Here is a 25,679-nt window from a genome sequence, read left to right as displayed (position 1 = left end):
CTCATGTATGTGGCAGTGGATACGTCCATGTCATCCCAGTACTGTGGTTTAGTCTGATCATGCGAATTATGTTATGGGTCACTTGCTTTGAAACATCCTCTACGCAAAATGATGAAGTTATGTATGTTCAAGTATGTTCATGTATACAAGCACGTTTAAGAAAAATTTATGTTGATGGCACGTCTAAGTATGTATGTACGTATGTTCAATTTTATTATGCAAGTTCAAGTTTTCAGTATGTATGTCCTATTTTAAAGTTGCATGTGCTTTTATTATGTACTACGCGTTACTTCCAGTTTATACGTGTTGAGTCTTTAGACTCACTAGACTTGATCGATGCATGTGAGGATGTTTATGAGGAGACCGAAGGTGGGGACCGAGGAGCAGGCTTGGACTGAGCGGGAGGCTAAACCCGAGGACCGCCATGTTTTAAGCTTTATGAAAATATTGAACACTTTTGTCAAACCTTAACTTTCAAATCTGTTGTTGCAACAACTTGTGAGGCGTACAGTTTATTTATTTTAAGCAAATTTTGAATGTTCACGTTTATTTAAGAAAAATTTTAATTTCTTCCGCAAATTTTGAGTAGTAAAAGTACGGTACGTTACATATATGGTCGAAAACTTGTATTGATTGCAATATTTCGATATCGGGTTTTTTTTAGCAATTAATATCTATCTATATAATAATGGAATTTGGCAATTATCTTCCAATGAATTTGACACTTTTATCTCCCTTTGTTATTATATTTTTTGTATTTATCGGAGGTAAGTGACAAATTCAATAAATAACGATATCTACTGCTACGAAAGATTCACCATCAATTCTAGAAATATATTGTACAAGACGAAAAAGAATGATAACGAGTTGGTTTGGCCAACAAACCGCACCCATGGGTTGGCCTCACCCATGGCAGCTTTTTCTTCTCATAGATTTCACTCTTCCAAACCATAAACATCAGACTGGATTCCACAAACAGTCACTACACTGACCTCATCAGCAGCTTAAACTCAAACAAGCTCCCATCTCTCCATGTATTGGATCATCAAGAAAGAAATCAGTAAAATAAATTAGTAAAAAAAAATACCCATGTTAAAAAGGAAAGGGCAAAACAAAACCAACAGGAACACGAATACTATCTAGCACAAATTATCGACCTCGAGAGGAAATGAACAAATGAACACTCGAATTCAATCGCCGTTTCTCTTCTACATCAATGCTCCTAGTCATATATACATTATATGTATATAACCACTCTCTTCTCCATCTCGAAAGAGAATATAGCAGGTCAGATTATTTGAAATGTTCCCTTATCCTCGTTATTCTATCTCTGAGGCACATTACTTGGGTCAGTACCTCGGGCATCATCCTTGTTATTCAAGTTGGGCATCTCGATGACATCAGCTTCTGCAGGTTGCCGAAACCGCCTCGAATTTCCACCATCATCAGCATCCCGTCTTCGATGCATCACCTCACCTCGGTCATCATGCCTTCTATGCTCATAGTCGGTCTCAAATTTACCTTCCCTGCCATCATTAGCCAAGGAGAATCTTCCCGGGCGAATTGCGGGTTTAAAATAGCCTTCTGATTTTAGTCGACCTGAAGAACCGATAGCATCAAACTTTTGAGAGCGTCGAAATAATCTGACCGGTGATCTCCGCCATCTTAAATGGTTGTCTGCAAAATCAAGATCATCGAACCATCGGCCGTTGTGTTGTGGGGAGAAACGGCCCCTCGGTGGGGACAAGTAACCCTCACGATAATCTGATGTAAAAGTGGAATTCGAACTCGGAAACTTCGTTCTATCCATCCTCGCCTCAGACCTAAAATCTGGAGATCTGATGTGCCTTCTACTACCCATTTCCCGTCCTTTATTAGAATGCCAGGCTATTGGGGAACGTGTTCTCGATCTTGACCGAGATCTTCTGCGTGTTAAAGGAATATGAACGCCTCTACCAGAACTGGGAGAAAAACTTCTTTCCCTTCTCGATAAATAAGGTGACAGGCGAACAGATTTGGAAGCATCATCAGGTAGAGGCTCGTATTTCTTACCAACACCTTGTGGATAATTCTCCTTAATACCTCGAGTTAGCGGCATCCTTCTGTGCACAACAAAACGATCACCTCTGTCCACAGGTGAACTTCTAACTAAGGGCCTACGCAAGTAACCTTTTGACAAATAATTAGAATTCTGTCTTTTATGGTCAAATTCCACCCCGCCAGACTTATCTACTAAGTCCCCAGTTATTCGTCTCGGCCTGTTGAGGTTACGACCCTCAAAACCTTGATAACTTGAAGTGTAACGGCTTTTTGAACCCCAGTATGTCCACTGCTCTGCTCCACCTTTTTCATTTCCGTGAATAGCATGCCTATACCTGCTCAAATATTTGTAGGGCCCCATATCCCTTTCAGGGTGAGAATCTGAACCACCAAGACGTCGAGATCTAAATATATCACAATAAAAACACTATGAGAACTAAATAATTCAAAGTAGTTCCTCCAAGAAGATGCAAGACAAATATACAAACAATTAGAGGTGTATGAACCTTAAAAAGGTAAACGAATTACGTGAACACATTAATTACCTGCATTGTTGAAAAACGAAAATATCCTTCCCATTAAATGCATCCAAGGATGACCGACCTTTGCTACAAGATTGAACCTTACCCTGTATAGTCCTTAACAAGTATTTGTCCATATGTGCCACAGTATCATCAATTGCATCTGTTTGATCTGAGAATCTTCTCTGATTGTCATTTCCACTAATAACTAGGTCAATATCCGATTCATTCTTTCCACCACGATCGTTATTCTCGGATTCATCTTCCATAAAATGCATATACGAATGTTTGAATGATCTACAATTACTCTCATTTCTTCCCAGAAATCTTTTTGCTAACAAACTTTTTCTCACACTGCTGTGAGATCCCTCAGAACCGCCATCGACTATCTCAGACCCCGGTAAATCACCTGCATCAGAACTATCTCCATGTCTTCCATCAGATTCATAATCAACATGTTTATTTTCCAATTCATTGTCCTCCCAGGGGTACAAAAATGACCCCCTCAGCTCTCCATCTTCATACGGAGAATCATGACCTTCCTGAGACCTAGGCAAGTCGTCACTATCAACCACATGACCATGATTATATAAACATACATCTGAATGTATCTGAGCATCAACAGTTGAATCAATCTTTCCAGTAGAAGACATATCCAACTCAATCTTTCCTGCAGAAGCAATATGTGAATCAGTCTTTTCTGCAGAAGCCGTATATGAATCAATCTTTTCTGCAGAAGCCACACACCAATCGAACTTTTCAGCAGAAGCCACATGCGAATCGACTTTCTCAGAAGAAGACGTGTGTGAATCAGTGTTCTCAGCTGAAGGAGGAGAGGAATCTATCTTTTCAGACAAATCACTCTTCAAATCCACGTTTTCAACAAAAGCAATATGTGAATTGATTATCAGAGCAGAAGTTGCCGGTGAAACAACCTTTTGAACCAAAGCAGCAGGTGAATCAATCTTTTCAACAGAAGCAGATGGATACTCAACCTTTTTATCAGTATCGTGGTCAGAAGTCTTTGTAGTCACATTAGAATAACAAATATTGCCTGGTTGCCATAAAGTTTCCCCCAAAGTGAACGACTCAATACACGTTCCAAGAGCTGATACTGCTATCAACTTATCTTCTTCTACTTCAAGATCAGAAAACTTGTCCTCTGCCACAACTGGACTACAGAGTATCTGGCATTCTGAACCTCCCCGTCTTCCTTCTTCCACATGCATATCATTATTAGCAGCATCCTGTTGAGGTTTTTCCAGCAATTGTAACCTTACATGGTTCATCCCAAGCATCCATCAAAGTGTTCAAATTCCAGTGCCTGCGGTCCACTTTCAAAGAATCAGTACATCCAAGCAGACTTTGAGCAGCAGATTCCAGGTTGTTCCGAATTATAGAGCAGTCGGTGTCATCTTCAAGCACTATCTCATTGCTCAAGGACTTGTTACATTCTGAATCTTGTTTAAATTGTGTGTCAAGAATGGATGTTTCAGAGCTTTTTGGTATTAAAGAATTTTCTACGACAAGATCCTGTTTACATGCAGTATCTGTATCATCATCCATGCTAGCAGCGGCTGCAAGAAGTTCTATACCTGAGAAGTCTCCCACATAATTATGTTCCCCTACTACTTGTGCAGAGAGAATTTCATAATCAAACCCTTCACCGAATTTTATTGCAGATGATCCATCTCTTGATTTCCAGTTGGAATATGAGCTCGCAGGCCTCAGAACTGAGAATTGACTCGAATATGCATAGTCATCTTCAAAAGGTGGGGAAGAAGAATATGGTTGAGAGGAAGAATCTTGACGACATATAGAAAGGGTTCGAGGCTGAGGTGATGGAGATCGAAGCAAATGTCTCCTTTTCTTTATTGGCACAGTGCTCAGTTTTTCCAGAGGTTGGTTGTCCAGAAACAGCTGCGCTCAACTGCCACATTTAACATATGCATACCTCTTAGTAAATAGAAGGTGTATCAGACTAGGAAAAAATCATGGTAAATAATAGATTTGACAAAGTACCTTCCTTCTTGCTACTGACGTTCTGGAACGTCTTCCTTTCGTCACAATCTTCCAATTTAACTGTGGGTTGACTGAACCCATAACTTCTAGACCCACAGTGCCTGGCATTTCCAAAATTATAGGCTCTATGACACCAACAATCAATCTACCACAACAGGTTTTGCAGGATTCCTAAGAAATCAGGTCTCTTCCCTGATTTAACCCCGATTTATGTTCCACTCTCCTGGAGCAATTACCAAATGCATCTGCCAGACACGGAACACTTAAAATTCAGGAAAAAAATAAAGAAAGGAAACTGTATTGAACTGATCAATATATACAACAGCAATCTGTTCTAACCTGTGTTTCCTTACAAATGTTTTTATTGGGATTCCCCATCAACTACAAGTTTTAAGAATTACAAAAGCTTGACAAAGCATTTCATTAGCTAGATGATTAATTTCACAAGAATTTCAGAATCTCACCATAGGCCAAAAGGCAACTTAGTTCACTTCGACCACCGGATCTCTCTCAAATTGGCCTCCAAATCTTTGCACACACCGAAGCAGACTGCATCAGACATTAAATCGAATTAATGACTCGCACTCTTCATATGGTAAAAATTATTGAGGTAAAAAGAATGAAGAATCTGGCGCCGCTTCTGTATTAAAGTGGCCATTAAACACGACGGTCCATTAGACCAATAAAATGCTCTGCTCGAAACCATCTGTGCTAGCAACACGTAAATGAAGAAATCTGCCAGTATTTTATATTTCGGATCCAACTAAGCACGTTAAAAATATGAAAGCGCAGGAACACGACAAAGTTTTAGTAGCAACTTTTTAAGAGATTGGAGGGTAACTCCGCAGTTTAGGTAGCAACTCTTAAGAGATTGGAGGGTAGCTCAACATCAATTAAATAAGCAATCACGAGTCATTAAAAAAATGAAGAAAATATCCAACTTTTCTTCGTATTCACAGTCCATCTTCCACCCAACCAACACCAGGTGGATCAAAAGAATGTCATCTCAAAGGAGCATCTGTAAAAAGCCAGCTTCTTGATACTCCACGAAATAATCTGTGAATAAAGTCAGCTTGATCCGATGCAAATTTCCCTGAATCTTATTACTTCGACATGAATCTTCAATTCATATGCAGGAACGCCTTCAATCATTAATTTCTCGAGCATAGGACTTTGCATCCGGTTCAGATCTAGAATTAATGGATAACAAACTAAAAATCCGGAATAATAAAACCCTATGTAGGCAGGAACAGCTTCAAAAACCACAGATCTTGATCTTGATCTTTAGATGCAGATTTCCTCCTCTGACGAAGATGATGACGACAACACAAAACGACACACAAGTGACAAGCAGATCATCAAAAAGCTTAGAGTTCATATACCTGTAAAATAGTATCAATTCTCAAATCTTCTCGCGTAAATGGCACGATTTCCCGATTAATCCTCGTCCGATTGTTCTAAATCTCACGACCTTCTGCGCAAGCTGACCTTCGGCACAAGCTCCATTCAAATCTTCATATTCCGTCAAACGCCCTTCGCCAGCATTCTTATTCACAAAGAATCAAATGTAAGCTCCGCCGCCGCCGCTCAGCACCAATGGAGTCCACGAAGGCTGATGAACGGTGGCCGTCGGATCATGAACCTCTAACAATTAGGAGCCGTCGGATTGCCTCTTAAATCTTGTCATCCAGAATTTCTTCGCCTTTCTTGAGAAGAGATGATGAGGCTTTGCAGCAATAGATCGCACCCCGATTTATACTTGCCATTATTCCGATACTACCCTCGTACTTTATGCTGGTGTGACGAAAATACCCTTGATGCCCTTGCACTACTACAATTATATTGAGAGCCTAATTTTTTTTATATCGCAATTAAATAAATTGAATAGAAATATAAATTTTTTTTGACAGAAAAACCTATAATTTTATTTAAATCGGAGTAACATCCTCGATTACAAGCTTTACTTAACCAAATAGGAAACTCTCCACAAATACACACGAAAGGTGAGGGAGAGGAAATAGCAAAAGAGGCTAATTTAAATAGGAAAAAAAAAATCAATAATTTAAGCCTAATTTAAATCTTTATCAAATCTTTGGTTAAAAAAATTAGCAGAAGACTATTAATTTCACCATCTGCTCTTATCCATATATTTTTGTATATATATTCAAAAAATTTCAAATAACATCGTACTTTTCAAATTCATGGATTTTTAAAGTTTAAATTTTTAAATATATTTTATAGATTAATTGTCTATGGTGAGGAGACTAATCAAAACATAAATCTTGATTTGTTGTACAATTTTAAAAAACTTGAGTTGCACATGTCACACTCCAGAGACGGGATTGGTCGACACCGGCGTTGCTATCAAATTTACATTCGAAAAACAACAAGCCTCAGAAGTACAAAATTCAGAAACCATTCTTTTATTCATAATACTGAATAATTCATTGTCTGATACAAACTCACATAATTAATGTTTTACAGCAGAAATATAAAATCATACATAACAATGTCTAAATAGATGCAGCGGAATATAAAAACATAAATCAGAACTGAGAGATAACAGTCTTCTTCACCAGCCCCAGAACTGATTCTGCTCTTCTTCTTCTAACGTTTCTTCCTCGTTCTTATCTGAGATGGGTTGGTGGGTGAGTGATATGGTCGTCAGTCAATAAGCAGGGCCGGGAATAACTCTCAGTTTTCGAAAATCATTTTCAACAGAAACAGTAATACAAATAATATATAGATACTCTTACTTTCAGAACATGAATCAATATTCAGGAATAACAGTTTTTAGAACAGAAATCAGAATTTAAAATTTAGCAATCAAGCACTGAACACGTTTGTGGATTTCGTGGCTAAACTGATATCAGTCCCCTATATGTTCTATCCTCTAAAGGGTGAGACCAGTAATCAGTAATCAGGAATCAGGAATATTTCAGAATGTATATTCCTATTATTAGTTCACTAGGTTTCAGTGCTTCGAAATCAAATATCAAAAATCAAAAATACATATACTTTGCTTCAAAACAGAAATTATCAAATTGATTTCAAGATATTTATACATAAGCCCACTTACCGTAATTTGCTAGAAATTTTGATTGAAGTCTGGAATCTGCTTGTTCTTGCTACTGGATTTTACAGCTCGAAAAGGCACTGTCTTAGCTCGAATTTCAAGTTATAGCTCAAGATTTGTGTAACACCATTTTAGATATTTGTGGGTGTTATTTATAGGTAAAATTCTGACGGTTAGCCTCCCAATTAATGGTCATAATCTGCCATGATGTGTCAGTAACAGCCTTTATTCCATATTAAATGCTTCAGTTACAAGTCATAAGCAGAATCAATAGCCATCTGCTGGAATCTCGCGCTACTAAACTATTCTGCTGCTGGATTCTAACTGCTGGAAAAATACCAGCTTCTGAAATATCAATGGCTGTTGGAATTGTTAGCTTCTGCTGATATTTTTACATTGCTGCTGAATATTGCTAGCTGCTGCAAAATGCTACTGCTAGAAATTCGGGCTCTCACAGCACCATTACTAACAATTATATTTTTTGGTAAAGTAATAAACATTTGATTTTATAGTTAGTATCAGAATTAATGTCACAAGTTCGATTCTCATTAATTGTAAAAAATGCAGTTGTTGAGAGAAAAATTATCGTGTGCTCTTGTTGTTGGATAGAGCAATCGATGTGGTGTTTGAACTATTAAAAAATTGTAAAACATTTAAATTGCACAAATGATGGGTTCTACAAAATCATTATTCGAATTCAAACATATTCGTGCTAATATATTTGAAGATCAATTAGACGATTATCATCCCTTCATTGCTCTTCATCCACCACAGATCATGTCAAATTATCAAATTAAATCAATTGCTCGATCGTTTATTTCAGTTTAAGTAATGTGTTGTAGCTACCTAGTTACAATTATTTTGGAATAAAATTTTATTCTATATAATATAATATCTCGTATTCTAAAAAAATAAGATTTATTTTATGACAAAACTTTTTTTTTTTTTTTTACATATGGGAATTCAAATTTTGAGCAAGAATTTTGCGAATTTTCACCTAAAATTCACGAGGTTGAATGTTTGATGTTATGATAGGTAAGGAATATGTCTATTTTATATATACACTAATTGTTAAAGTGGATACTAATTAAATAAATTTTTTATATAAAACAATTATTATCGAAAGTATTCTAGACTAGACGCGTAAATTTTCTTACTTCTATAATACTTTTTTCCCTCCTAAAAACATATTATTCTAAAAATATTATAATTAAAAAAAAGAGTTTTCTCAATAAAATCAGTGTATGATTCCACGAGTTTTGGTATGATATGCTCACTTTATCAAAATATATTTTTTCCAACAATTATTGTTTATCCATCATTATTTCATATCATAAAATTAATTTATAAAAAATTCTTGTGAAATAGTCTCATAAGTTAATTCTGTGAGATGCGTCGGAAAAAACATTATTTTGTATGTTAAAAATATAATATTTATGCTATATATGGGTCTGATCGACCCGTCTCATTGATATAAACTCGTGAGACAGTATCATAATAGACATATTCAATAGTTTAACAGTGTCAATCGCTAGGGATGTAATCGAGTCGAGCCGAGCCGAACTCTTGAATGTTTGAGCTTGGTTCGTTTATAATCGAGCCGAGCTCGAGCTTTATTTAACGAATATATGCATGACTCACGAGCTTATTCAAGCCTTTATCGAGCCTAAACAAGCTTAATAAATATGAATTATACATTTAAATTTTCATTAAATTAATTAAAAAGTAAATTTATATTTAAAGAAAAATATATTATTCTTATTAAATTTGTAAATTTATTAATAATAAATAAATTTAATAGATTTTTCTATATATTTAATAAATAATATGCAAAATCAATAAATCAAATATCCAAACTATTATTTTTTTATCTAAAAAATTACTAATGAACTTACCAACAAACATGTTCACGAGCTAACGAGCCGAATACTGTAAAGCTTGAGTTTGATTTGTTTATCTTAATGAACCTCATTAAACGAGCTCAAACGAGCTTTTATCGAATCGAGCTTCGAATAGCTCACAAACGGTTTGGTTCGTTTACATCCCTATCAATCGTATCCCACTAAATAAACGCAACATAAGATAATTGAAATAATTATTTCACAATTTTTTGCATGATTATTTTCGTCGATATGCAATAAAAATGAATAATATAGTATAATATCTAAGATTGAACCTTTTTTACTTTTTAAAAAAATATTTATATTAATAACAATGTAATTCAAATATTTTAATATATATAACATTCAATTCGTTATGTTTATGTCCGTGGAATAAGGATAATTATGACTACTCAATAATTTTTATAGTTGATTGCAATATCTTATAAACTATGAACGATAATTAACACAAAACCCTGACTCTGATATCAATTATTGAATTGAGCTTGTCATTTCATGGTAATACATCAATCATAAGGTAATATCTCTTACTATCTATCATTACGAAAAACAATTTTTTTCAATTAAGATTTTTTTCATGTATATTTTTATTCAGATCAAGATAAAAATAAAAAAAAAGCTCTGAAAATTGCTTGAAAATATCATATATCCAATTCTTAATTGGTGGACGGAATTTTTTTTACTAGATAATTAACTACTTCAACACTCGTTATACACGTACCCAACCATTAGTGTGTATATATTTGTATATTAATTAAAATTAAATATCTTATACTAATATTTCTTAAAATGTTCTTAACCACTCAATTTCATTTTACAAATCTCTTTCTATATTATCTTTTATCTCCTATCGTTTCAATTAAAAAAATTGATAAGTTTAAATTTAATTGTTTTAAAAAAACCTTAATTTTTTTGTTTTACAGATCACATACATCGTGCATGCCATGACATGCTAATATAAATTGAGTATGTCTCTTGTGAGACGGTCTCACGAATCTTTATATGTGAGACGGATCAATCCTACCGATATTCACAATAAAAAGTAATACTTTTAGTATTAAAAGTAATATTTTTTTATGCATGACCCAAATAAGATATTCGTCTCACAAAATACGATCGTGAGACTGTCTCACACAAGTTTTTATCATATAAATTATATTTCAGGATATATTATTTACATCACTTTATTTTATTAACACTTGACTTAATATATAAATTTTAATTACAAAACGCCCTTCTAACGAGTATTTTAAATCTTTAATGGATACCAAATTTTGTTACTAAGAAATTCATATTTATAATAACTTAATTTTACATTAAAAAATTAAAATATTAAAAAATTCAAAATCAAAATATAGTATGTTTGATAATAACAAAAAATTCCAACATTATTATATTTCACATATCATATATAACAACGACCCCATGTGCTAATAAAAATGATACTTATAATATGAATTAATTATTAATATTAATATAAGTCTAAATATTAGACCTTTATTTAAACAAATTTACTGGAATTTGAAGTCAAAATGAATCAGAGCAGAGGGTTGCAACTTGCAATAATGTAGATCAGGTAATAAGTTGTCAGGCATTGATGAATCAAATGCAGATTGGAAACGTGTGGCTCTGATTTTTAGATGCTACTCATAGTTCACATCACCAAAAATAATATTATAAAACTTTGTGAGAGATGGTCTCACGAATCGTATTTTGTGAGACGGATATCTTATTTAGGTTATCATAAAAAATGATTACTTTTTATGCTAAGAGTATTAATTTTTATTATGAATATCGGTAAGATTGACCCGTCTCATATATAAAAATTCGTGAGACCATCTCACAAAAATCTACTATTTCCATATATTTATTTTCCTGCTTCGCATATAAGTTTTTAGTTGCATTAATTAATATTCCTTCTTTTTTTTAACCTTCTTTAAAGTTCGTCTCTGGTTAGTTTTTAAAGTTTTCTCCTGTTATTTTATTTACTAATTAATTTAAATTACTTTTGTTAATAATTAAGTTTTAACTGAATTAAACAACAAGTTTACGTGGGATGAGCTCACAAAACGGAGCTAGATTAGGATCGGTACTCGATTTAGTTCGTGCATGCATATTTATATTAAAAAACATGTTTATTACAACAAAATTAAAGACTATTTTCACACTTATAAAATGCTTTATCCTATCATAAAATATGAGACGAGTCACATTTTAACACACACAAAACTTATCAAAACCTGATACACCAAATTATGAGTGGACCCAACAACATATGATCATAATCTTCTCTAAATTTTTTTTAAAAAAACACAAATTTCATAATCATCTCAAATCATACATAAAAAAATCATGGATCTCACCTTGGATCGTACCATGATCATGAAATTCTCTTGATCTGGACTTCAAATAAAGGGAAAATTACAATTTTTTATCCTATAATTACAACGTTTTTTTCATGATTTTTATCTTATCATCGGTCAATCCACACGCGGTTTTTAGTTACATTTTTTTTCTAGTAATAATTTTTTCGCAGGCTCGTCAATATTACGATGAGAAAGTACTAACATCGTAAACAAATACAAATTATTGAGCTAAGACCGTAAATTGATTCGACAACCTGACTAAAATTTATAGAAATAAATAATGAGGTAAACTAATTAATATTTCTAATAAATAAAATGATGGAATAATTAAATAGGAGGGACATAGAGAATATGATAACTAAAGGCAGCATTTGCTTTTTTTCCCCCCTTGCACGCGTTTTGCTTTAGTTCTACAACAGAGAAACCCTACCTGCTCTCGCAAGACTCCACTCCAAACTCATGCTCTCCAATCAATGGGCCCCATGCAAATACCACAAGAGTCCAAATGTACAACTCTTTCGCTCGTCAGACCATAACATCTAGAGCGTTCACCGGTTAGTTCGATTCTATTTTTATTTTGAATTTTTTCGATTTAAAAAATATATATTTTGATATTCAAGTCATTTTTCTTCGGTTCGATTTTTTTATCAAAACAGCTCAATTATTTGATTTTGATACAATTTTTAAAATTAATAATATAAATATATTGTAAAATGTAATATGTTATTTTTTATATTAGTTTTTGTAAAACATTTAAACAGAAAATCTAAATGAATTAAATAAACAACAATCAACTAAAAATTATTCAAATTATTAATCTTTCACTGAATATCATCTCAAAATAAAAATAAAATTATTAATTTACTGAAATTTCGTTTTTTCGATGGGTTCAGTTTTGACATAAAAAATCTGAAATCAAACCAAATAAATTTGACTTTTGATATTTATTTCCGAATTACAAAATTCAGCTTTCGGTTCGGTTCGGTGTTTGGTTTTTTTTTTTATTTGGAATTTTCATTTTTTCGGTTTTATCCGAAGTTTAAACACCTAACATACAACTCGTAATTTTTCTTGTTTTCTTGTTCAATTTTTCTTCACATTTTACCTTTTTCCAATTTAGTTTGAGTTTTCCCGAGTTTGACTAAAATTTACCTGCAAGGTTTTTAAAAAACACAAAACATTAAGGTGGAGTTTTAAACTTTACAATTTAATTTAATTATATCAACACAATTAATATTAAAAGACACAAAAGTATCCGAAGTTTAAAAAAAAAGATATATAAATCTTAGAAGTTTTTTTTACTATCGAGAGTAATCACTAAATAATATTTATGAGCATTTATGTATTTTTTTGTTTAAGAATTTTATATAATCAAATATTTAATATCTAAATGTTAAATCTTATGAAAAAATAATAAAAATTATCTAAAATTTTATCTGAAACATTCCGACTTAATCACGCTTTCTCGCTCTTTTTAAAATACTTCTTACAGGATCCAATAATCATCAGAATTACGGAATTAACTCAGTAGATGTCAAAAAATGCATAGTTTTTTCCCCAAAATATTGGTTATATAGTCAATTACATGCACGAACAAGACATTCTAATCCACGATATATGACAACTGTTGGATAAATAGTATGTAGTAAATGGAAGGAAGCGAGAAATGTCCTATATTGGAAAATGAGTCAAGTATAATTTTTCTTATTAGCTCCAATTTTGAGCTAAGAGCTTGGGTATCAAGGGGTATCAGAAGTTTTTGGATGGAGAAGATGCTGATAGGCTGAGTCTCGATAAAACACACGCATGCGGACGACCGGTGTGGTGTGATCTTTTGTCCGTATTAATATTTTTGGACAAAATCTATATATTTGAAAATGATTCTTTTTCCGTTTGCGTTCGGATCAAATAATGCGTCCGTCCAGAAAGTTTTGTTTGAATCAAGTGTGTCACTTGACCTTTCACAGAAAGTTGCATTCGTATCGAGAAAGTTGTGCTCCTTCTACGCAACTGGTGGATAGACTACGAATAATCCCTCCATCTGCATTGTTCACACTAGGCTGCGGTTGAATCCAGTGAGTCTCTTGGCCTTTCACAGAAAGTTGCGTTCGTATCCAGAAGGTTGTGCTCCTTCTACGCAACTGATGGATATATAGACTATAAATAATCCCTCCATCTGCATTGTTCACACTTTTTTCTCACATCTTTGCTGCATTCCCTTCTCGTTCACTTTGTGTTTGAAAGTTCTACATATTTCATTTGCTACTATCAAGAGTTGTTGTGTTTCATTATCTTGATTTGTAGTCGTTGTATCTTAGAGACAATTGTTGTCAACGTAGAACACTGTTATACGAGCAATTTCATTTTGCGGATAAATGATTTATCATTGCTTCGACTTACTGTTTCCTGTTGCTGCACATTATTCCATGTTAATCATAATAATTATCGTCTAATTTTTCCAGACAAATAATATGTAAAAAATAAATGAGGTCCACATTTACATGATTTAATCATTTTAATTCATATATTAAGAAAATTAACTGAATTTTCCTTTCTAGTAAAATACCATTGATCAATATCTATATTAGGGGTGTCAATCGGGTGGGTTGGGTCGGGTTTCAGGTCAACCCGCGAAATTTTTTTTATTTTTTTTCAACCCGAACCCAACCCGAACCAACCCGAAAACCCCCAACCCGAACACGAACCCGTATAACCCGAATTTTATTTATTTATTTTAAATTTTTTTAAAAAATTTAATGAAAAAAATTCAAAAAAATAAAAAATAATAATATTATTTTAATTTAAACACATAATAACAAAATTTCCGATTTAAATTTGAAAGTTTAATCGTAAAAAATTAAAAGTATATTTACTAAATCAAATAAAAAATTGTTAAAAAAATAAAAATATGAAAAATAAATATTAGATGATGAAAATTTATCATATAAATATACAATAAATTTTGTTTAAGCATACAATATATAAAAATATAGGTAATATTTTCAAAAAAAAAAGTTCGCGGGTCAACCCGCGACCCAACCCGACCTAACCCAAAACCCGCCTAACATGGCACTAACCCGAATCAACCCAACCCGAACCTGAAAAACCCCAACCCGAATATGATTTTCTTCGTGTTGGGTTGTGTCGGATTGACGGGTCGTGTCGCATTTTGACACACCTAATCTATATCAACTATAAAGAATATGAAGGAATCGTAACAAAGAAAAGAACGTGGGTATCTTAATGTTTTGAGCAAATTTTTTACATTTTTTTTTATAAGGAGAAGTGTCGTATCCTTGTTCTAAAATAAGGTAAACCAAGCCTAAAAAAATTTAAACTAATTATTTAAAATGGGGAAATTAGGGGTGCATTGGTTCTATACTTTTAATAACTTTTATGAAGTTTAAAAGTTTGGAAGTATTCAATCTAGACTTTTATATACTCTATAAAAGTTTAGTGATATTCAATGTGACTTTTAATAACCATACAAAAGTTTATAGGTATTCAAAATATCAATATACTTTTAATGACTGCATGAAATTCTATTAAGTATAAGAATTAAAGTCTAAGGTACAACAATAAAATGTCAAAAATGTCTTTGATTCAACATAAAGATTTGAATGTACATTTAATTGAGAAACCTTCCAAACTTATATACTCAATACAAATACTAAATTTTTCATTCTTTTCTCATTCATTTATTTTTCTTGTTATTTTTATTTTTTAAAAACATATTTATTGCTAACAATATGTTAAAATTAAAATTATTATCATCGTTCATTTTATTTTTGAAGTTCCAGTCACAAAACCTCATAAAATTTAAAATTATATTTAATAAATTTTTTAAAAAATTATTGCTCTACATAATAAAAAAAAATATACTATTTTATTGACTATAAATTGAAAATAATAATAATTTTTAATAAGTAAAATGTAATTTTTTTATTAATTATTATATAACATTTGATGTTTATTTATTTTCTATAATTTTAGTTAATCTATATCTTGATTTTATTATAACTCAAAATTCTTTCTCTCTCAGCACACACATATATATGTGATTGATACATAATTTTAGAGGTTTATCAACACATATTTAAGAATAACTATAATAAATTAAATATATTAAAAATTTATAAAGTTACACAAATTACAAATATTTTAACATACTTATTATTTATTTTCAGGTACAAATAATTGGCTTGTTTATTTTTTTGTGTCAGAAACAAAATTGATATATTTTTTATACAAATATTTATTTAAAATGAATAAAATTATTTTAAGTTTGATCATTTATTAATATTGAAAATTATTGTTATGTTATATTAATTATTTAAATAAACGTGTTAAATTAAATAATTGAAGTTTAAAAATATATAAGATTATGTAGAAGCAAATAGAAATCTATAACTCTATAAAAATATGTTATTTAAAAAAAATCATCAAATATTTGTAACAAATTAGACCCCTTGATTTTTCTACTTTTACAATTCATTCTCTCACCTCACAAATTGTTGCCATGCACCTCTCTAAGCTACTGTGGCATGGCCTTGGAGAAGTCGTCATGCATTCCAACTACTTGGTAGAGTTTGTTGGGCTAGTTGAACAAATATCTAAAACAAGCCACATCCAATAATTTAATAAGCTAGCTGTCTCACACACGAACAATATATATCAGCATATTTTAAAATAATTTTCTTTTGATAAATCAATCAAAATATAGTGTTTGAATAATTATAATATTTAAAAGATAAGATTTGTGTTGTACCATAAGTACTATTTATAATTTTTCGTAAAACGACAAACACTCAATCTTGCAATTGGTATTAGAGATCACGTGTTTGCTTCTCATCTATTACAAAGAGTGAAATTATGGTAAATGAGATTTTTGAGATTTTTGACATTCAATAATTGTTTATGTTGATGTTGAGAGAACAATCGAAAAGTGACACTTGAACAACTATATATTTTAAAATATTTAAGTTACGTCATTATCACAATTTGATAAAACGATAATTATTCGATATTATCATATCTAAATTGAAATACTTAGTAGTATCATTACATTTAACAAATAATAAACATATACATTAGTGACACACGCATGGAGGAACACAGTCAATGCATTATAATATACACAGAGATTACGTATATTGACTTGCTTGTGAAGCAACTGATATATATTTTAATTAGGCTCGCATGACGATGTCGGGTTTGGACTTCGATTTTACTTCTGAAATTTCAAGTTTTTTTGCCATTAAATTCATTTTCAGAATTTGACAATTTCAGATCATGTGGATTTAATTAGTCTGGTTGATTTGTTTTTTTTGATACTATCCTAATTTCGGCCCCCTTACATTCTTAACATGTTGCGGAATCGGGATCCAGGACTTAGCAGATGCAGAATATCCAATAAAATTTAATTGACGAAATATCAAATATTGTATGAGAAAATAAATATATTATGCAAAATTCTGTAATATATATACATATAAAACAGCATCTTGAGCGTTTTATAGTATCAATTTCTGTAACTACTAAGAACACAAAATTTTATGGTTCTTTGATCAAAGAAAAAAAAGATATCCCCCAGAATAATATGTGTAACTTGTTGGCGGACTGTTGATCTTAAAAACCTCAATATTTGGCAATTTGATGATTTGAATGGAAGATACGGCTTCGCCCTAGGGACTAGTAAGATTTGGCGAAAATTGCAACTTCATCTGCTGGATTGCCAGTCATCAAGCATTTCTTAAGCATTTCTTTGCCCACTTTGGCTGTTCAAAAGGGAAACATCTAATAGTCGCCCCGTTTCTTCTTTCACCTTCAGTTCATCTTTGTCGCTGTATACACCGATAAAGAAAGTCTCACGTTGGATGCGCCAGAGTTCTAAGAGAATTGTATGCATCTTGTGTTGTGAAATCGGGCGTATAATTTTAGATAAGGGTGCTAAAGTACCTGGCTGACCAAGGGCCCCTTGCCCATTTTCCTTGAGCTATTGCTTCTTTCAGCTCGTTGTAAGAAACCACGTCGATAATGTTGCTAGAAATGTAATTCTTTCGGTCAGAAGCAAGCAACAATAGTATCATTGTGAAGTACCCAAAATTTGAACAAATCTTCCGAGCTTCTTGAGCGTTAATGGTACATATGATCAGTGTTGGCCTTTTTCTCTCTATTAAGTCTAAACTTTGCCATATTATGTAAATGCAGCAAGATTTTATTATTTCTGTTGTGAAAAAGTTATCATATAGAATCAAATAGGTTTGCTTAAAAAATAGGTGTTTGTCTACCTAGACGGTTTCTTTTTCCAGGAGATAATAGACCGTAAAAAATTTGCTCACTCACCTATCTCGAAATGATGTTGCTCGTTCTAGAAGTGAGGATTGGACCTCATCCAACTTGCCTCTTACACAAGCCACCAAAGTTGAAGATTCCATAGATATACCAAATTCTTTTCCTTGATTTCCAGGAATATATCTTTAGAAACAACCACACTCCCACTTGCAACATCTCGAGGACCAATTTCAATCCTTAGAGGGAACCCCTGATGAAATTAAAAAGCCTGAACACAGTCTCACATATACCATTATAATGTAGTATTATAAAGTGAAACAACAGGATTTAACTTGGAGGAACTTACCTTCATTTCCCAAAAGTTGAACTTCCACCAAGGTGTTCTCTGCTCTGAGTCATTAACTTTAAATTAATTCCGGCAGCTTGAAAAATTTCTCTCATAGATGAGGCAGCAGTTAAAACTCCAGCTTTCTCATCGGGCTTCATCCAGATTGGAACTATCATAACCTGCAAGAACACGTTAATAAAAATATGAAACTCTCTTAGTATATGCAGAACACCATTAATTGGGCGTCTACAAAAGGTTCATCACACGTCATAAATTTCGTTCAAACATTAATTTTTAGCAGTACTGGGCCACTGGAACAAATTGTTTTCAGTCTTAGAAGAGATATCAGTGAAGTCCTTCAAAAATGTACCTGCACAGGTGCCAGATTTGGAGGAAGCATCAAGCCAATGTCATCTCCATGCGTCATAATTATACCACCAACAAATCTGGTGCTAATTGCCCATTATGTCTGCCATACATGTTGCGTTTGTCCATTCTCATCAGTGAACTGTACAGGTAAACAGTTTATTAGATCAATAAACTTATCAACACATTGTTAGCGTAATGTCATCTCCATGCACACACATCGAGAAAGGTCACAGGTTTAAAGTTCTTAACAGTAAATGTCACTGACCTGTGTTCCAAATGCACGAGAAAAATTCTGCCCAAGGTTGTGACTCATTCCTGCCAACAAAGCCTTTCGATTTCCCATCATTGCACCAATGCTATAGGTCTTTGAAGCACCTGCAAATGTCTCCATCTTTGATTTACGACCAGCAATAACTGGTATCGCAGCTTCCTCATAAGCAAACTTGATATACACGCCAATCATTTGTAACGCCTGCAGTTCAGTAGACGAGTTGATTAAATGAAAGTGCAAAGAGTTGGAGCTATGTGAACATCTCTTTGAACAAAAAGAATTAACCTACTTTTCTGCCTCCTCTGGAGTCGCATGAGCTGTGTAACCCTCCTGCCAAATAAATTCAAGAGTTCTGACAAATTGTTTGGTACGCATCTCCCACCTTGTCACATTTACCCACTGAAACATATTAAACACATGTCATAAAAAAATCGATAAGTGATATCCTACATGTTGAAAATGAACAAAGAAACGGCACAAAGCACTGCACTACCTGATTGATCATCAGGGGAGATCACGGTAACTATGGATCCATTGAGTGAACATGTGGTTTACCATTGTTTCACTAGTAGATCGAACCTGCCATAACCTCAACAAAGGCAAAAATCATAAAGTAAACTCCGGTTCACACCAGCATTTGCCAAGAATATTGATTAATTTTCAAAAAACCAAATGCAAAAAAACGCAGGGAAAAGAGGGTAACATGTCTATTTACCACAAGCTTCTCTTCAAGCTCCTTTCCTTCTCCAAATGTAACAAGAGCTAGTTCTCGACTAAAACCTTCAACATGGCTGGCTTCTTTCTCAATGAATGAATATGTTATAAACTGCAATAATCACATTAACCACTCCACCATCATATATCTAGTCAAACATCAGAACCAAGAAAATCCTTGTCACAGTAACCACTTAATTTGACAAAAGATCTCTCCTTTCACGTGTGTTTCAGCAAGAGCAATGCCTGAAATGCTCAAGCCCCTGTAACGAGTGAAGAACAACTTCCAATCACTTGTCAAGAGCTAAAAAACGTATAGCTTTAAATTATGCATTTGACACAACTTAGTTCAATCAAAACACCGTAGCTAACAATTATACAATCCGATAAACTCAGTAACTCAACGTGAATAACTTCAAATGTGACACCACTAACAAGAAGAAAATACCCATCATTCATCAACAAACAAGGAAGCTAATCGATTCCATGCCACAAGAAACTACCGAAAATTCCAGATACCAACTGAAACAGTGTCAAATACTCGAGTTTAATGATGGACGAAGTAAGAACCTCACCTGGGGCAAATACATATTACTATGACCAGTCTCCTTAAACTTCACATTCAAGTATTCCTGCACCCATCAAAACAACCCAATTTGGAAAAAGATTTAAACTTTCTACTTATGAAGTTTCAATAAGAAAAACGATTAGGTCGAATAAACCTTTCTGGAATAAATATTCAGCCGCTTGTGAACCTTCAGGTACTGTTTTATTCAATGTTTGTTCAATTACTCTTTTACCCGCAAATGCAATGTAGGAATTGGGTTCGGCAATAACGATATCTCCCAACATACCAAAACTAGCTGTTACCCCCACCAGTAGTAGGAGATGTAAGGATTGATACGTAAAATAACTTTTTATTGGATTGATAATCATATAAAGCGGATGATATTTTAGCATTAAGCTCAAACTTCCTTCTTGCATGCGCGCCCCCCGAAGCGCACACTATAATAAGAGATATAAGTCGATTGTCAGCGTACTCAACCAAACGAGTGATTTTCTCCCCCACCACGGATCCCATACTACCCCCCATAAACTGAAAATCCATAACCCTGAATCGCCTCCGAAATGGCGCAACCATAAGGGCGAATAACCCTGGTGCCACGGACAGGGCCATAATCAGCGAGCTCTGCATTATCAATCATATCTAAATACCAAGCATTAAAGTCCTGCGAGCGAGGGGGTGACAACCCGTTCCTTTTCTTGCTGGAGTTTGGGCTTCACCGAGCCGTCTTTGAGTTCGGAAGGAATCACGAGTTCTTTCTGAGCGGTGCTGCTTTGGGATGAGAAATTGGAAGCGGAGATGCGACGGAGGGGAAGGCGCATTCGCTGGAAGTGGTGACGGCGGGGAATTGCTGCGGCGGCAGCGGAGGAGAGTGAAGTGAGGGAAGGGAGTCGAAGAGCAGCATCCATTTGGTGGTGGCGCTGTCTCCACAGACTTGCGTCGATGTGTAATTAGAGATGAGTCTACATATGGCGTTGGCCTTTTGGTCAGATTTTTTTTAAATAAATTCTCAATTTAAATATAATTACATTTATAAATACTACATTTCTCAAAAAGTTAGAGAATTTTTCTATCTAAATTATTATTGGTTTTTATAACATATTTTTTCGATCTTATTTCTAAATTATTGAAATTGAATTGCGCTGAGAATAATCCAAATTACTTTGTTTTCAGAAGCTTAGATCCACTCACAAATTTTTATATATACATTTTTTATAAATAAATTTAAAATTTTCTTATATTTTAACAATCAGGTTGATTGATTATTTCTTCGAATTAAAAGAGTAACCTACAATCACTTTGATTGCTTATTTCTTCTTGTTATGGTAGGAAGATAAAAACATTTTAATTTATTAATATTATTTGAATTGTTTTTTTTTTAAAAAAAGGAGATAAGTATACAAAATAATATTCTTGCTCTAATAAATATGTACACATTTAGGGAGTCAATTTGCGTGTGGAAAATTTTTTCTAATAAAAATAGAGAGACATTTCATCAAATTATGCTAACTGTATCACTTTCAATGGTACGAAATTCCAGCTCATCTATATATACCAGAAAGTAGACCATGAAGATTTATGTAATAAAAATCTCATTCACACAATTCAGAGATTGAATACATCCTCGAACAACTGCTGTAATGTCCATCAAAGTTCGAATCTTTGATCTTCTTGTTCTGCTGTCATTAAGTATGGCTTCTGGAAATATGATCAGATGCTTAGATAGTGAGAGAAGAGCCCTTCTTGAGTTCAAAAACGAGCTTGTCGATGAATATGGCCGACTTCTGTCTTGGGGAACCGGGGAAAACATGAGGGAGTGCTGCGAATGGAGAGGCGTCCAATGCCACAACCGAACTAATCACGTCGTGCGATTGAGTCTACGAGGTCCGTCACAATCTGATGGCAATGCTCCTCTACAAGGTACGATTAGCCCTTCGTTGCTTGACTTGAAGCACTTGACTTACCTGGATCTCAGCCTCAATGATTTCGAGTCTTCCGCTATCCCGGAGTTCATTAGTTCACTCAACCAGTTGAGTTATCTCAATCTTTCAAATGCTAATTTCGGTGAAACGGTTCCCCAATCTTTTGGGAACCTTTCCAAGTTGGTATATCTTGATCTTGGCTATAATTTTCTCTTCGCTGAAAGTCTTGATTGGGTAATCCATCTTGGTTTATTGGAGTATATTGATCTCAGCCGTGTATTTCTCATAAATGAAACAACAAATTGGTTGCAAGCAATTAGTGGATTAACTTCCATTAAAGAATTACACTGGAGATATGCCGACCTCAAAGACGTGCTCCCTTCTGCTCTACCCACTGTCAATGCTTCAACTCCTCTCGCTACCCTCGACTTGTCACGAAATCATCTCTCATTTTCCACACTCAATTGGTTCTTGCACTTTAACAGTAGCCTAACTTTTGTTGATTTCTCGGTAAACAATATAACCGGTCCCATTTCGAGTGCTTTTAAAAGCCTTAGGTCCCTTGAACATCTCGATCTCTCCAGAAATGCTCTTGATGGTGGGATTCCTAAGTTCCTTGGAAATATGAGTAGTTTGTTGTACTTCAATCTGCAACATACCAAATTGACCGCACAGCTTTCCCAACTGATGATGAACTTGTCTGGGCCTCTAGAAAAGAATTTGCAGTATCTGGACTTGAGTTACAACAATATAAGTGGATCATTGATTGATTTTTCAGGGTTCTCATCCTTGACTCGACTAGCCCTCCGGAGTAATAAATTGAACGGGTTCATCGAAAAAGGGTACCTGAGTATTCCTCTTTTGATTGCTCTAGATTTGTTGTCGAACAATATTACGGGTGCTATACCGGATCTAACGAGATCTCCATACCTGGAAGTGTTGTTCCTTAACAAAAATATGTTCAATGGGCCTTTGACAGAAAGTATAGGACGCCTGTCGAAACTGAAGGTCTTGTATCTTGGTTCGAATCAGTTAGAAGGGGTAGTCACAGAGGTCCATCTCTTCAATCTGTCAAGGTTACAGTTATTGGAGTTGTCTTCTAACTCGCGGTTCACCTTAAATTGTAGCCCTGATTGGATCCCAACTTTTCAACTAGTAGCCGCCAGTCTCTCCAGATGCAACATAGGACCACAGTTTCCGGAATGGCTTCGATTTCAGACTAAGTTAGTGTTTCTTGATATCTCCTTTAACCAAATCACAGACAACATTCCGACATGGTTAGGTAATCTAGCTTCCAAACTAGTTTATTTGAATGTCTCAAATAACCAAATTCATGGCGTTTTCCCCAACATTACATTCTCCACTGCCATCATCAATTGGGATTCTTATGCACTTGTTCCTGATAATGGGGAAGGATCTGTATTAGATCTATCAACAAACAGAATTATTGGTCCAGTGTTCTTTCTATGCCTTACCAGCACATGGAGATTGCTAGACCTCTCAGACAATCTGTTTTTCGGCCAACTTCCGGAGTGTTTTGCAAACTATAGTTCATTACAGTTTCTTAATTTGGCCAACAATAATTTTTCCGGAAAAATCCCACTATCATTTGGTTCGTTGTCATCGTTATCATGGTTGAATTTACGAAATAATACTTTTTCGGGAAGAATTCCCTCATCCATGAGGAACTGCTATAGTTTGGAAGTGATTGATCTGGGAAACAATAGGCTAACCGGTGAGATACCTGATTGGATTGGAACTCAGTTTTCTATAAGCTTGCTTGTTCTAAGCCTGAGTTCCAACGAGTTCTATGGAGTCATACCTTCAAGCATTTGTAGTCTAGAGAAAATCCAAGTCTTAACTCTTTCTTCAAACAATATTTCTGGAGCTATACCAAACTGCATACATTTTCTCAAGGCCATGGCTAAAAAGCCAACTCCTTTTACCTTACTTTATTCAAGCGATACGGCTCGTAAAAATCCAGACGATAATGCCTTCTCAGCATATCGTGGCCTCTTGGATGGTGTGTATTTCATGTGGAAAGGACAGGAGCGCAAGTTTGTAAATGGTTTGACACTTGTTAGTCTTATTGATCTCTCAAACAATAATTTAGGCGGTAGCATTCCGTCTGAAATCACAGAACTAACAGGCTTGATTGGATTGAATCTTGCAAGAAACAACTTGACAGGGTCTATTCCTCAGCATATTGGTCGCATGAGCTCCTTGGATATCCTCGATCTCTCAGGAAACCACCTTTCTGGTGGTATTCCACCTAGCATTTGGAATTTGAGCGTCCTCGGATTTTTGAACTTGTCCTACAACAACTTGTCTGGAATAATACCACCAAATTCGCACTTTTCCGTATCATCTTATATTGGGAATTCTTTACTCTGTGGACGTCCTATACTCAATAAATCATGCCCAGGAGATCATGAAACACATAGAGATCCAAACTTCATTGATGATGGAAAGGGATCCCCGAGTTCGGAGCATGAAGATGATTCATTTATTTCTAGGGGATTTTATCTCTCCATGGGACTTGGTTTTATCATTGGATTTTGTGGAGTAATAGGGACAATAATTGCAAACAAATCGATCATGTTTACAAACTAGAATTTTGATCATTTTATTATTTTGTTCATTTATGTTGTTAGATCAATATATTAATCAATTTATGATATTTTTAGTTTTTTTCATTGTAGTATTGATGTGACACTCCACACATCAATGTTATGTCAGAGTTACGTAGATGTCATATAGATATCACGTCAATGTCACTTCGTAAAATTGCAAAAATGACACCGATCAAAATTGAATATTAGCAACATAAATGACCAAAATCAGAGACAAATATCATACTTTCGAGACGAAAGGGGTGTTTAACAGCATACATATATGAAGACTGACAATAATAAGCACAATTACAAGAAATTATAATGGTGTCAGCAAAATGCAACCATGTGAAAGGGTGGTTGTCTTTTGGCTTCCATGGTAAATTACGCACACTCTTCTTCTTACCTTGTACTTTCTTAAAATTGTGAAAATGTAGAGTAAATTTTCAATGACTTGGTCGGTATGTTGATTTCTAATAATCTAATCAAAAAATAAAATAAAAAGAAAAATCGTTGAGGGCAACGTAGCTATTGATATATTGTTGAAAAATAAAACTACTTGGGCAAAAATTTATTATGTTTGTCGACGGAAGACTTTGAATTTTTTTTAGATTTTAATTAGTTTGATTTATATTATAAAATATGAGTAATGTATCTTTGTTTGTTTATTTGTTTTTC

At 33.9% G+C, this 25,679-nt stretch overlaps 2 protein-coding genes and 1 pseudogene across 3 annotated transcripts; 1 reads left to right on the top strand and 2 right to left on the bottom strand.

Moving 5' to 3' along the window:
* Nucleotides 1-796: 796 nt before the first annotated feature.
* LOC142539950 (uncharacterized) lies at nucleotides 797-6,298 on the bottom strand. Of its 2 annotated transcripts, XM_075645746.1 has the most exons (5): nucleotides 5,966-6,298; nucleotides 5,048-5,132; nucleotides 4,584-4,828; nucleotides 2,586-4,491; nucleotides 797-2,444 (listed from the first exon to the last, which is right to left on the bottom strand). In XM_075645746.1, exons 4-5 carry the CDS (start codon nucleotides 3,857-3,859, stop codon nucleotides 1,325-1,327), a joined length of 2,394 nt encoding a protein of 797 aa, XP_075501861.1. In that variant the 5' UTR covers nucleotides 3,860-4,491; nucleotides 4,584-4,828; nucleotides 5,048-5,132; nucleotides 5,966-6,298; the 3' UTR covers nucleotides 797-1,324. The 2 variants fall into 2 exon arrangements, with proteins under 2 accessions (XP_075501861.1, XP_075501852.1); XM_075645737.1 differs by having other exon boundaries at nucleotides 5,048-6,298.
* Nucleotides 6,299-17,617: 11,319 nt separating this feature from the next.
* On the bottom strand, nucleotides 17,618-21,446 carry LOC142539944 (proline--tRNA ligase, chloroplastic/mitochondrial-like; annotated as a pseudogene).
* Nucleotides 21,447-22,003: 557 nt separating this feature from the next.
* LOC142539936 (receptor-like protein EIX2) lies at nucleotides 22,004-25,069 on the top strand. Its single transcript, XM_075645715.1, has one exon. It carries the CDS (start codon nucleotides 22,108-22,110, stop codon nucleotides 25,000-25,002), a length of 2,895 nt encoding a protein of 964 aa, XP_075501830.1. The 5' UTR covers nucleotides 22,004-22,107; the 3' UTR covers nucleotides 25,003-25,069.
* Nucleotides 25,070-25,679: the final 610 nt, after the last annotated feature.

Source organism: Primulina tabacum, chromosome 1 (assembly GCF_025594145.1).
Source record: "Primulina tabacum isolate GXHZ01 chromosome 1, ASM2559414v2, whole genome shotgun sequence".
In the NCBI taxonomy this organism is placed as follows: domain Eukaryota; kingdom Viridiplantae; phylum Streptophyta; class Magnoliopsida; order Lamiales; family Gesneriaceae; genus Primulina; species Primulina tabacum.
The sequence above is the reverse complement of the archived record's forward strand: the minus strand, read 5'-3'. Positions and strand labels throughout refer to the sequence as shown.

Coding starts and splice junctions, on each gene's coding strand:
- LOC142539950 (XM_075645737.1), bottom strand. CDS start 3,859: ATGCTTGGGATGAACCATGTAAGGTTACAATTGCTGGAAAAACCTCAA. Junction 2,445..2,585: donor TTCGTTTTTCAACAATGCAG/GTAATTAATGTG, acceptor TGATATATTTAG/ATCTCGACGTCTTGGTGGTT.
- LOC142539936 (XM_075645715.1), top strand. CDS start 22,108: ATGTCCATCAAAGTTCGAATCTTTGATCTTCTTGTTCTGCTGTCATTA.